The sequence below is a fragment of the Tyto alba genome, unplaced genomic scaffold, assembly GCF_018691265.1.
Source record: "Tyto alba isolate M040663 unplaced genomic scaffold, T.alba_DEE_v4.0 Super-Scaffold_6, whole genome shotgun sequence".
Lineage (NCBI taxonomy): Eukaryota > Metazoa > Chordata > Aves > Strigiformes > Tytonidae > Tyto > Tyto alba.
In genome coordinates, this window is record NW_024881327.1 from 15,921,503 (window position 1) to 15,935,837 (window position 14,335).

The following is a 14,335-nucleotide window of genomic DNA, read 5'->3' on the forward strand; positions in this document are numbered from 1 at the left end:
TGACTCATTTTTTCCTTAACCAACAGTGTTACTGTGTACAGTAACATTTTCTTTTGCACTCATGTTCCCTTCTAGATCTGCTTTATTATTATTTTAGTAGGCGTGAACTTAAGTAACAGAAGGAAGGTCTCAAGCACTATTTTCTTGCTTCCTTGAAAGCCATTATACAAACTGAGAAACACTCCTTAATTCTTTGATGTCTCTTCATAAGATTTAAGCAATATCTAGAAATATATCCTATATTCAGTTTCTCCTTTATTTTTACCATTGCACAAGAAGAGTGCACACTCGGCTAAATCCTTGTTAATTCCTTTAGTAACATCTTATACCAAAATGAAGTATCTGTGTTCATGGGCAGATAAACTAACACGACTACAGCATGAATTTAAAAACCCCACATACATGCAAACCCTTGCCAAAATACAAAACCAAAGAGTATAACCTGAAATGTAATACTCCCAACTGCTTATATTAGCTATTATAGCAATATTATCTGTATTGTAGTATAACCTAGCAATATTATCAGTGGATTTTACAGTGAAAGCTACAAGTAAAATTAAGAGTTAATAATGAGCTGTGAATAAATCATTCAAGACCACCTAAAGCTCTTTAGCAGACAAAAAGTTGTTCAAACCTTAGCAGCTATGTAGGGAACAAACATGTAACATATGTGGGATATTATGCTGGCAACGTATTGAATATCCAAAGGAGAAGCCACTATTCCAGCAATAGCAGTATATTAATGAAGGAAAAAAAGGCAAGGGAAGGGAAGGCAAGGGAAGGGAAGGGAAGGGAAGGGAAGGGAAGGGAAGGGAAGGGAAGGGAAGGGAAGGGAAGGGAAGGGAAGGGAAGGGAAGGGAAGGGAAGGGAAGGGAAGGGAAGGGAAGGGAAAAGAAAAAAAGAAAATAAAAAGAAAATAAAAAGAAAAGAAAAGAAAAGAAAAGAAAAGAAAAGAAAAGAAAAGAAAAGAAAAGAAAAGAAAAGAAAAGAAAAGAAAAGAAAAGAAAAGAAAAGAAAAGAAAAGAAAAGAAAAGAAAAGAAAAGAAAAGAAAAGAAAAGAAAAGAAAAGAAAAGAAAAGAAAAGAAAAGAAAAGAAAAGAAAAGAAAAGAAAAGAAAAGAAAAGAAAAGAAAAGAAAAGAAAAGAAAAGAAAAGAAAAGAAAAGAAGTATTAGCAAGAAATTAATTTTGGGAAGATCAGTGAGAAACTAAAGCTAAAAAGCATTACAAAAGTATATAATTATCCCCAAATTAGTGTTATGAATCTAGGGTGTTTGGAGGTAAGCTTATCCCTGAAGTGAATTTATTAAAATTAAAGCTTGAAATTCATACTGAGCACACCCAGACAACTTGGACACAACACTGACGTCATTCCCATGACATGTTTTTCATGTTTTAACATGGATTTTTTGTTTGTTTTCCCTCTAAAATAGCACCACTTCATGACAAGCGCTGAGGTTGCTTAATAATTTAACTAGTTTTCCCTTGCCTAGAAACAGTGAGTGTTCTTAGACCTCCAACATGAATTATAAATTCCTTGATTTTATGATATATACAAAGTGCAGTCATTAGGTGGTTGAAGAACTGGAGAAACCTAGTTCTTCTGCTGGGCTTGTAGAGAAGACCTCGATGTGAGAGACCTCACAGCAAACTTAATTTGTCAGCAGGAGGCTTTGCTGCAAATGGCATTGGCAGTAATATCTACTCATATGCAAACATTACACCTCACCAGAGAAAACCTGCATGACTGGGCTGGTATAGGAAGAAGTATAAACTGATGGCAATAACCCTGCAGTTAGAAAATTCAGCTGCTTTGTTTTTAGAAATAAGGCTGCTGGCTGTAGGCCTCGCTATACCCAATACTGTCTTGAGTTGCAAATAGTCAGAGACCTGCACCATGCCCCTGTTGTTCTCATTGTTGTCCTGGACAAGCCAGTATCACTGTCTCAAAAGCTGCGATGGCAGCACAATAGCTCAGGAAAACTCAGTGTTCAAGTGAATACTCGTTCAGCTCAGTAGCAAAGGCTCAGTCAGGTTCAGCTAAAAGCACAGACCCAATACACTCAGCCTAACCGCCACCAGGTAGGGGTTAAAGTGCACCAACCACGACAAACAATCTGCATTACACCAAGCAGTCCTTCTTAAAAATGCTCCAAATCCTCACCAAGTTTTATCCTCCGTTAAACTGTGATCTCACAACACAACTCCTGCATTATGTTCCACCTCCATCTTCTCAACAACCTGTTCTAGATGGTTTCCTTCTAGCCTTACCTGGATCACCCTACACACAGCATCATTCTTCCCCCCTGGGTGAGAACACACGTTTTGCCCATACCATTGCAAGCCTCTGGGCGTGCCATGCACTTTGACTACCGCTCCCACAAGGCCTCCACGTGGAGCAGAGCTTCTTGCTTTTAGACTGTGCTGAAGGCTTATCTTTCTACGCCTAGTAAAAGCCTGCCCGTTTGGTTTAAAACCTGAGTAGAGCAAATCTTATTCTTCATTTCAGGACTAATTTCCACAGTGCTGGCTTACTTTTCTTTCCTCTCAAAATGTAAATAATTGGCCTATCACAATTCCATTTTGTCTATTATCCCAACACCCAGGAAAAACTCCTAATTTTTTTTTTTTTTTTTTTACTGGAATGACAGTTTCAAGTTCCATTTTAGTTATTTTTATATTTAAATATATTTATACTTATTTATCTTTTTTTTTTTCTTTCTGTGAATTATTATCTGAATGATCATCACAGTTCAGACTGCTAAATCATCCCAACCACATCCAACCACATTATCTAACCCGTCTTTTAAGAAGCAGCAATCATTACTGCCTTGGCAAAATAGTCAGATACAATATTTTCAAATGTTTTATCTTTGACATATTGCTTCCTCCATTATAAGCTATCTCCTTCCCATTCATCCTGCTCACAACTCAAGACTACTGGCACTGTAGTGCTGCCTCCCCTGTGTCCAAAAATACAGTACCAGAATGAGGTATTGCCTAGATACCTGTCACTTCAGTGAATGAAACCTGAATGGAAGAATGAGCAGAAAGGAACAGTGGGAGGTATTCTGGGCTCTTCTTGATGTACATGTAGACTGATATGATTGGATCCAGTCTGGATGTTCCCTAGGTGTGTAGCTACTGGTTTCCTCTGCGCTGTAAGCCAGGCCAAGTCAGAAATTCACCAAAAGCACCCACTCATTGGCAAAATCATACTGAAAAAAAACCCCCAAAACATACCAAATAAAACCCAAGTATCTACCTGTGTAATGACAGAAACAGGAACAGCTCATGATGGTTCAGTTTTTCACATATTTCATTTTGACATGGTCCCTGCAGTGTGCAAGGGCTTTACAGAAGTAGTTCTTTGACTCTCCAGCCTCCTACAGATTTGTGGTTTGTAGCTGATTGCAAACTGTGACCGTTTTGTCACAGTGAGACATTTATAAAGACTGCCTCTATGTGGTTTTTCCTTTCTCGAATACTGCCTGAACTCACTCTGCAGGCTTTCCTTCAGTTCAGGCAGAGCTGAGCATTTGCCACCTCTGTTTTGGACACCCATATTCCTGAAACTGATACTTAGTAACTACTCCTTTGAGATCCTTAAATTTCACTGAAGTAAGCCACAAGGCATTAGAGTTCTGGTAGGGAAGGGAAACACAGAACTTCAGACTGGTGAGAAGCACACAGCCATGCGTGAAGCGCAGTCGCACAAGCTTTGCTTCCTTTGGAAACCAATTTAACACTTTTTTCTTCCAGAAGGTACTTTCATTCTTCCTGTAATACCATTTTAAGGACCAACCCTGGCTCCTCGTGGTGGGTTTGGCCTTTATTTTGAACTTGAAGGATGCTACCTTGATCAATGTCTCCTGACTAAATTTTGACAGCCACCACAGCAGTGAGCCGAAGTGTTTGCAGTATCTCAGAGGCTGCTTTGCCTCACTTTTTTAGGTTTTGGTTTTCCTCTGTGCCACGTCAAAAAGACAAAAAATATACGGCATAATATCATGGAGATGTGAAATCATGCTGCACCAGAAAACTTTCCCAGCAGGGGACTGAAACTGTGATTCCACGGCAGAGATCTCTGGGGGATATCTCCCAGGCGTCCTTCGCTCCCGGTGGGCTTTCCACGCGAGGCGGCGGCTCCCTGGGATGACCTGCGCTCCCTGCTGCAGCCTCGCACTAAACCCAAACCGCTGCAGAGCTGGAAAGGCTCGCCTCCCTCCTCATTTTCTCTCCACAGCCAACCGACTTCGACGGTCGAAGGCTCTTGCCGCGCCTAACGGGGAGACGTGCCTTCATCGGGGGGTCCCCTCACACTCCCGCCTCAGAGCCGGGCAGAGACGCTTCCCCCCGGGGATACAGGGGAGGCCGGAGCGGGCGGCGAAGCCCTGCGGCCGGGTGGAGCCGGGGGCGGCCCCACGCTTCCGGGCCGGCGGCGGCGGTGCCCTCAGCGGCCGGGACGGCGACCGAGGGGCGGCGGCGCCATGCGCCCGGCGGGTCGGTGAGGGGCGGCGCCCGCGGGGGGCGCCGGGAGGGGCACGGTGTGGGCGCGCGGCCCCTCCGCCCGTTGAAATCAGCCGTCGGCGCGAGGGCGGGCGGCCGCCATCTCGGGGCCGGAGGGGCTGAGCGGAGGGGTGCGAGGGGCTAGCTCGGCTGTAAGCCGTGCGTGGGTACCTGTCGTGGGTGAGGGCGAGGAGGTTGTTCCGTGAAGGAGGGCTTTGCTGCCGGAACGGATGCCGGCGGTTTTCTGCAGGGCTGCCTGCCGGGGAGCGGTGGAGGGCGCGGGGTGTTGCTGGTGGTGAAGAGTGGGGGCGGTGGCGTGTGGCGAGATTTCTGTGGAGAAATGGGATGCTCTGCTCCCCGGGAAATGCCCTTGCTCCTCCAGGGTGTTGCCCAAGTGTCATGTGGGAGAGTGGAGAAACCTACATGAGGTATTCTTTGCCTTTTATTGATAAAAGCGGGATGCTTATTGAGTGCATACCCTGTTAGCATGGCTAGTCCAAAAAGAACTTCTTTTCCTTCTGAACTCATGTTACCTATTTGCATGTTTTCATGACAAATTATGCCAGGGTTTTTATTGTGGCAGCTGTTCTTAGTACCTCAGAACAGTTTTAGATAACCATTTCTTGAAAATAGTCCTCAGTTGCAGGTGGTATTTGATGCACCTATTATTGTCTTACAGTACACAACGTAACTTTTCTGAAGAGTGGGAAGTCTGGCACCAAAAAGTTAGGAAATGAAAGAATAAAAGTTGTATGAGCAATGTTAATTCTGCCCTACATGTATATCCACTCTGGGATAGTCTTAATTGGCTCATCACATGCTGTGTTATTAATTAAAAATTGATTATCCTTTTTCAGTCTCAGCATTCAGAATGGGATCCAGCCTTATTTTATACTCTACAGCAAAACCCTGCTACACTTTGCACAGAAATATTCACTTCCTTATTTATGTTTTCACTGCTGTTTGTTACATTATCTGTGTGCCTCAAAACTGTGAGTGTATGTTTTGTTACTCCCTTGGTAGTATTGGAATGTACTGTCATCCCATTTACTGGTGGAAAAAATTCATAAAAATATAAAATGACTTAGGAGGGTCACATGTAAATCAGAGGCAGTCCTGCATCTGAACCAGTAACCTCTGCCTCCTTGTCCCTATGTTCATTCTTCCCAGTCGTGTTTCCTTATTCACAGAAATACAGTGTTATTTGCTGCTCCCGTTTTCTTCATGTGCATTTGCAAGGCTCAGCAACACTTAAATCAAACCAGTGACTGTGAAGTTGGGCACTCAGTAAAGGGAAGATGAAAGATATGCAGCTGGGTGCCAGAGGTTTGGCTTGCTTGCAGCAGGGAGTTCAGCTCTATCTTTGTGACTCTTCTATTAGTCGGGACAATATTTTATCCTCACTTTATGAATGAGGAATCAAGAGAGAGAGATCTGAAGGCCTGATTCTGCAAAGGTTACTCAATGCTTTGGTTTGCTGCTCTGGTTCATCATTTAAAATGATTACTTCAGATGTCAAGACAGGGTTTTTTTCAGAGTACCTAATATTTTGTATCATAACATCAAAGTAACCATATTAGATATTAATTATCAAATGCAGCATTCTAATGACATTAGCATTGCAAACCATCTCTACCTACTACTGTCATGCAGATGAAAACACTAGAGCAGAAAGGCAAAATGACTTCCCCAGCTGTCGTGTAGTTAGTTTTAGGTAAAATATCAAAACTCAGGACTGCTTTGCTTTCTACCCAAGGCTGGTTGTAAAACGGATATAGTTATTTTACTAGTATATAACCTTTGTTAGATAGTGTCCTCTGTCTAGATTTGATCTGCAGTATTGCAAGCTTCTTTAAAGAAATAAGTAGTGTACATGAGCAAAAGCACACATTTAATAGCATTTCTAAGTATGCATGTACTATCCCAGTTATTAGGCAAACAGGTATTTCAAAATGTGAACAGCTGGTTGTATTCTGATAATCACAGATGTTTGCTTAGTGATCATTTTATATAAATGACAGTATACAGTTGTGCATGACCTGGGGACATCGAGTTTAAAGTGTGGCTTATGGTGAATAAAGACAATCAAATCCTGCATATGCATGTGAAATCGTTGGAGCAATTGCTGAGTAAATATGTAAGAGCACCAAAGAGGGATGGCTGGTTTCCCAGCTGCTTGCAGCCAGTTCCACACATTGTCACTGGCAGGGAAACAAGTAGCTGTAGGTTCAGCCAGCAGTGAATATAGTGGCCTTCTACTCTGTCGTCATTTGTCTCTGTCATTTTTTCTCTGTCATTTTTTTTCATGTATTGCTCTATGTAAGCCTCATCCACCTGGGACCTCCATGCATAGGCCTCTCTCTTGTGGTTTTACCACAGCTCCAAACCTTTCTTTCCACAGTGAAAAGAGGTCTGTGTTCTCCTGATGGAACACTAGCTGTGAGGTATTGAAATTGCGCTGGGTGGATTGCCCAAGGCCTAGTCTAGCTCAAATCTGAAGACTGGGATGCTGGGTGGGAGAGACAGACTTGTTACTTGCCAGTACTTTGTAGGAAAACTTAACTTAGATAAACTTCTCTATGCAAACTCTGTTAAATATGCTGTACCTAGTAGAATAGAAATAAAACATCTGTAGTGCATGGTCATGGATGACATCTGTCTTCACTTGGGACAGGAAGCACTAACAGGATAACATGTTCATGGCTGTGCCATGTTCGAGTTATCACTCCTTTCCACACATGAATATAAATATCACCACTGAGATCTTCTACTGTGTGTTCTTTCTTTACACGATGTACATTTCTGTGCCTCCAACTGTTTCTGGGCCAGTGTTTACATGACAGACGTTCTGCAAGGGAATCTAGCCAGTGAATAGACACAAATGTTATTCTTGTTTTTCTTAAGAATTAGGGATAACTTGAATCTGTAGTAGTCTTAAAAATTTTGAAATTCCTTCACTTTTAGGGACAAAATAGTTCTCAGTCCATGACTTGACTTAAAATCTCATGGGCCTAATGGTGGAGTTTTGAAGCAGATTCATCAATAACATCATAATATAAATAATTAATAACATATTAGTAATTTGAGTATCAAAGGAACAAGTAGTGCAAGAGATGCTGACATCTGTTTACAGTCATTATTCTGAAAGGAAGTTCCTATTTTTTATTATTGATGAAACATTTTGATATTTCTTCATTGAGAAACAAAAATGCAATATTTGGATATTTTAAAGCTGAAATCCATGTCCTTAAAATATAGAAATTGAAATCTTCACCATGGATGAAGAAGTTATTCTGATGTGTACTCCATGTGCAACATCTTCAGGCAGGTCTGTTGGCTAGAAACTAGAATTTTATATTTTCAAAAATATTGCACGAGGAAAAAGAAAAATAAGCTCCATTAAGCTTTGGAACTCAAGTACCTTGTAACTAACACAAAGCTATTGTTTGCCTTCAGAAACATTGGGTTGCTGATTCCAATTCAAAAGTTGATCCTAGCAGGATCTTTTCCTTATGCTAATCCGCTCCGGTCTCCCTTTGTTGCAAGCAGTGATTACTGAAGTTTGCATGCAAGCAATCGACCACCCACATTTGAAAAGTTGCATCACTGATGCCACAATAAAGGTGAAAGAAAGAGGAGCCATCTCAGTTTCTGAAGAGAAGAATGTTTGTGTCCAGGGACTCAGGAACCACAGTGTCACTGTCTTCTTGTCTGTAAATCTCTTGAAGCTGGTCTTTGAGCATTTGCTTAGCTTATATACTCATTTATTTGCTTGCTGGTAATAATGTTTTAACTCCTCTAATAAGGTTAAGTGCCACAATGCAAACAGCAGCAATAGATTGTGACATAATTATATTCTCCTGGGAGGTCCAGTCATTTCTGTCTATCATTAAAAAAACAAAGTTGCCCTGACCTTTTGTATATATTAAAATCAGGCTATTACAACATGATCTGTGATTAGACAGGTGGATGTTATTAAATGTAAACAAAAGTAATAAGTTCAGAATAGTATTTTAAATATCTAAGCATTTTGAAACTGATGTGAAGATACGGGAGTCGCGAATACCAAGATCTAAATTTTAAACTGGGATCTATTTCACATGATAATGTTGATCAGTAGGTAGTGTTTATTGGCTCCCTGCACAGTAAGAAAGCAAGGCTTTTTATTAAGCCACAGAGTGTAATTTATGCTATCACAGGCCTGACACTTAAAAGGAATTGGTCTTAAGCAGTCCCATTGTTTCTCAAAGTTTCTGTGAGTCCTTGTGTACCATGAACGCTTACACATGTCTGACATTGAGATAGTTCAAGCAGAGGTATAGCTGAGTTTGGAAAGCACCCTTTTGCTTTCACATCACATGCTTAACAGCTGTAAATGACTTAAAAATTTATACAGGTGTTTATAAATAGCTACAGTTTGTGGCTGCGGTTCATTGCTTTTTGTAAGTTTAGGGGTGATGAGAAGTCATTTTTATTATATGACCAATTGACAACTAGTGACTCTTCATTATTGCCAAATATTGCATACTACTAAAACCAAATCTATAACAGTAAGTACAACTAACTTTAGCTCTATCTTGAAGTCACTTTTATGATAAATGAGAGGTTATATCTATAAGAAATACAGTTACTGCCGGAATATAGTCTACCATCATTCAGTGATACTCAGTTACTGCTGTTATCAGAGAACAGTGTTTTACTAGTACACCATCTGAGCATTGATTCACAGCATTCAAACCCCTGAGTACACAGTGAAGTGTATTGTGATTAGAAAAGGAAAGCAAGCTTCCTTCTTCCTTCCTTTTTGATCACGAAGATAGTATTGGTGTACTTAAAAAACATAAATAAATGACAGATATTATTAAAAAAGATGACAAGACTTTTCAAAAGCTTGTAGTGTCACGTAGTTCCCCTTATTTATAGGGGATGAGATTTTCTGAATATTTGGGACAGACAGTTCATAGATAGATTTTTTTGAAATGTCACATGTTTTATGTGAGTCCTTCCCCTGGGCTGCAGCCCTTCCTGAGCTGCTCCGGCATGGGTCCCTCCTGCGTGTTGCAGTCCTCCCAGCACCAAACTACAACAGAGGGGATTCCCTCAGAGTCCCAGCCTTCTTCAGGCACAGCCACCTGCTCCGTGTGGGGTCCTCCACGGGCTGCAGGTGGGCATCTGCTCCACCGGTGACCTCCACGGGCTGCAGGGGCACAGCCTGCCCTCTCACCATGGGCTGCAGGGGAGTCCCTGCACCAGCGCACCTCCCCTCCCTCCTCCCCCTCCTCCTCTTCCACTGACCTCGGTGTTTGCATAGGTGTCCTCTTCCCAACTCCCACTTAATGTGGGGAGTCTTAATGTGTCTTAGTGTCTTAATGCTACAAACCCAAGACGCTTATCTCTCTAAGTAAAAAATTATGAAGATATAGTAGTAATAGAAAAATAGTAATGTTTGGTTTTAACTGGGAAAAAAAAATATTTCAAAGCCTATTCAACTTTTTGCAGTCTTTTTGAGCATCTGTGCAGAATTTAGATGCAGTGGTGGTTTGAAATGTGCAGTGCAGGGCTTAGCTTTTCTGTCCAGAAATGCTCTTAGAGGATACTGAGATGAGAAAAGAGATGTTTTTACAAGCATATGTTCCACCTTCACAGTTGTCAGTACAGTAACGGGTTCCTCAAAACAGATATTAAGAGTAGCAGGCTTTTCTTGGAAGTGCTGTCTCTAGTATATCCAGCTGTCTTGATGTACTACCCCTTAGTTTTATTTCTACAGCTGGGATCTATGTTTGTATCAAGTACAGATTCATACTGCAATATTTAATTGTTACTGGTGATAAACACAACACTAAAATGGGCAAATTGAAAAAGAAACGCAAGGTAAATTGTTAAAATTCACTGGTGATCTGTTGGCATTTTAAATATTTCCTTTGCATGTGGTGTGATGTGCATGTGTTTGTGTGAAAATGTGTATGTACATACCTAAGGATGTTCTTTAGGAAAGGAATGGGAATTTTCATAACTGGTGTTACTTCTGTTTAAGAACTAGAGACAATTCATGTAAGACTATGAAGCTGAAATGCAATACCTTTGTCAAGTTCTGTATTTTTCCCTCTGTACCTACTGGTAAGTTTCCCTCAGTTGAGTTGCTGAATCTTGCAGGTTTTCATAGCTGAAAAAAAGATCTGAAAATTTCTTGCCCCTTTTCCACTAGAACGTCTTAGTAGATGTCTGTATTTCTTAATTCCTTCATCTTATAAGAAAACTTTTCTTCCTCTACCTCTGAGGTCCATAGGTCTTACACACATTTCTTGTTCTTTTCTTTACCCTTGTGAAACATGCTCTAGCTGTTTCCTGATTTTGTGCATTAGTTTGGGGTATAGAATTTGGAAGGAATGAGGAGACTGCATTCTTATAAGGTTCTCCATCTTACTCTCTCTATTTAGCAAAACCTCTTAAAACCACAAGGAAAACATCCATCTCACCAGGCAAGTGATTTTTATGGCTGTGTCTGGTCTTTCTGTTGAAGTGTACCACAGCTTCTGTCCAGCTCACATTCCTGGATGTCCTTTCTATGGAAAACAACAGCAGAGGTGGGAAGGGAGAGATGTTTTCAGGGATGCCCAAGTTTTGCCCTGACACCAAGCTAGAGTGCAGCTGGATCTCAGAGCTAATACCTGATCCTAGATCCCCTACTCTAGACATACTGCGTTAACCAGGTAAAAGAATCTTCTTACAAGAAATAATGTCAGACTAAAACATAAATAACGCTGCCCTGCCAAACCTGACTGAGATCCTGTCAGAGGCTCTCTAATGCATACAAGTCCTTGTGTGTGGATACGCAAACAGTTCAGTTCCTGCCTTAATGTATTTTACCTTCCAAGTTTCTCAGTGTTGGGAACATACATGTGTTCTGACTCTCAAACAAAGCAAGCTATTTTACTGTTAAAGTGTAATGAAGTGACGATATTTTCACTTGCTATTTATCATTATACTTTCCTCCAAATAAATTCCCACCCTTCCCCTGACTATTACATTTTTTAGTTGTTCTTTATGGCACAGGGGGAATGTTAACTCGTGAAGAACAAACAATTCCAAGTTTTTTTACTACAGTCAATAAAATGTGCTGGGGTTTTGTTTGGATTTTTTTTTTTTTAATATCAGAGGTATGATTGAAATAGTAAGCATTATTTATTTTCTACTGGAAAATATGAAAAATCCTAGAAGCTTTTGAAAAAATAGAAAAATGTGTGGAATGGTATTTACGAATTGAACCTTTAATAAATTGAATAATATATATGTTAAATATATTTTCATATAGTGCACCCTTCTATTATTCATAATTTTTATTTATTCATGAAACATTTACAGTTTAAATAGCTGAAAGGAAAAAATAGAGTATGTGTGGAATGAATTGAACAAGGACAATTTAGAGCCATTTGAGGACTGAAAATAAAATCCCCCATCTTAAGTAATGCTAGTGTCTTCTGTAAAAATGAAAGGCTAAATACAGCACAGGCTTCAAAGCAGTTTAATGCTAATGTGATAGTGGGCACTAAATGAAAGAAAGCAGTACTTTTATCAGAAGCCAAAAGTGTGGTGTTCCTCTGATTTAAGATTTATGTGATTGAAAAGTCTTGAGCCCTTGCTGTTTTTTAAACTATAATATGCATGACTGACAGAAACCATTTTTTTTAATTAACAAAACCATGCAAACAGCAAAACACAGATATCTTCTGACTTCGATTAGCTTCCTTTTAAAAATATGAAATACAGTGGGAAACTGGTAGGTATGCAGTATTCAGTATAAAATCCTTCGTCACAGTGATTTCTCTAAGGTTTTGTTACTAAAATATTTTTGAAGTGTTTGCAATGGCATTCACATCATTCAGTTATAACTGGTAAGCATGTAAGGCTAGCCAGGAGTGCGTGCTTGAGCGTATGTATGAAAAATCCTAAGAAGGTGCCCAATGCGGTTTACAGTGTACAAGTAGACTGTCTACCTGGAACAACTTCTTCCCATTATAAGCTCAGTTTAGCTGAGCATTTAAAGAGAAGCTGGCTCAATCAGATATAACATGTTGACAACTTTGGAGCTGACCTTAAAAAAAACAAATACAAAAAACCCTCTGAAAAAATTACTATTTGATCATCATTATTTCTCAAATGCCTTTTGGTTGTTCAAGGGAACTGAAATAAACAATTAATGTGATTTGAGTCTCAATTCACATTTACTTCAAAGCAAGTTGATTAGACCTTTAAATAAACCAGGTAGACCACACAACATCTCTACGAGTCTCTAAATGATTTTAGCTACTTCCAGAAAGTAATTTCTAGCAGCTTAATCTAACTTTTAATATCTAAAGATAATTTACATTTCAAATAATCTGAATCTTTTAAATAGTATTTTTAATTGGTAGGGCTACATTGCTAGGAAATTTAATAAAGACTAAATCAAAAAACAGAAAAAGTCTTGATTGGAAGGGATTTTCAATATTATTTAGAAAATGCAATAAAAATGCAGAAAAGTTAATACACCTTTCTTCCCCCACCTCCCCAAGATGTCTGCTACTAGAATATTTCACTGAATCTGCAATTGCTGTAGACTTCCTCCGTGTAAAAATGTAAGGCTAATTCCCCCGCCTAGTGTGTTTCAGAATAGCTCTGTTTAATCAATGAAGCCTTGTTGCTGCAGAGTATCAGAGGAAATTTTGCCAGTGTTTTTAATCAAAACTTTTTTAAGATTTTCATAGTTGCATTTGGGTTTTGTAACACCATAATCTTATAATCAAAACTTCCAAACTTGTTTCTCTTCCTTATCAATTCTGTTCCCTGTTCAAGATTAACTGTTTTAGAGGAGGCCAAATCTAATTTGTCCTTGAATGCATGAAACAGTCTGTAATGACTGAATTGGAGACAAGATATTTTCTGTGAAATTTTAAGTCAGATCCTGCATTTATGTTTGGAGACAGAAGTATTTTTTGCTTACAGGGTACATTCAGGACAGTTTCAGTTTAATTTTCTTGTAGTGCTCTTGCCAAGCTATTGTCAGTTGGTTTTCTGAGAGTTTAAAAACAGCTCTGTTTCATTGGCAAACTTGCAGCCTGTATTTCAACATTGAAGCTAACAGAATTCATTAAAATGGCAATCTATATTCCTGTATTTTAGCTTGCAAGTAGGTAGTGTATACCATAAATTTTGTACTCCAACATGCTGTTAAGTTCATACGGTTCGTTGTGGATGACATGTATAATAATCATTATTATTCATTTTGTATACAACCCCTTCTTTAAAACATGCCATAAATAACATCAGGAAAAGGCAGAACTAACCTTTGAAGCTGTGACAACTCATTAGTTGGATTTACCGTTTTGGAGACTTCTGTGAAAAGCTACTGTCTTTTATCAGAAATCAAAGGTTGAACATTAACCATATTTCAAATATCGTAAAAGTCAATTATACTACTTTATTTCTCTCACCACAGTTATGTCACAGATGAGCACTGTAAAACTGAAATTGTCAAAACGTACCTACTTTCCCCAAAACAGTCTGTTTTGCTTATTACACTGAAAAGAGCAAAGTTCTCACACTCATTTAGGAAAAAACAAACAAAGGTTTTCCTGAAATTCCAGTACTGGATATATGACAGTCAAGAATCTAAGTCTTTATTAAAGCAGTAGGAGTCTTCAGAGGGGTGTTTCCAAACTTAACTCCTCTCTTTTTATAGGTTCATGTTTCTTACTGGAAGATCAGATGGATGAAAAGTTTCGCAAGAGATTTAAGCAACTGTCATTTTTTGAAAATTATTCTTGAACATGTTTTCTTTCTGGATATTTC

At 39.4% G+C, this 14,335-nt stretch overlaps 1 protein-coding gene across 4 annotated transcripts in view; it reads left to right on the top strand.

The window, feature by feature from the left end:
* The first annotated feature begins 4,413 nt into the window (after positions 1-4,413).
* Positions 4,414-14,335, top strand: part of BANK1 (B cell scaffold protein with ankyrin repeats 1) — a 155,178-nt gene continuing 145,256 nt past the window's right edge. The window contains exon 1 of one of the 4 annotated variants that reach the window (XM_042808398.1): positions 4,414-4,505. Coding sequence is in view for 3 of the 4 variants with exons in the window: in XM_042808395.1 (XP_042664329.1) it covers positions 4,489-4,501 (13 nt within the window). In the remaining variant the exon portion in view is untranslated. The remainder of the gene's footprint in view (positions 4,506-14,335) is intronic. The other 3 variants (XM_042808395.1, XM_042808394.1, XM_042808397.1) reach the window with 3 other exon arrangements.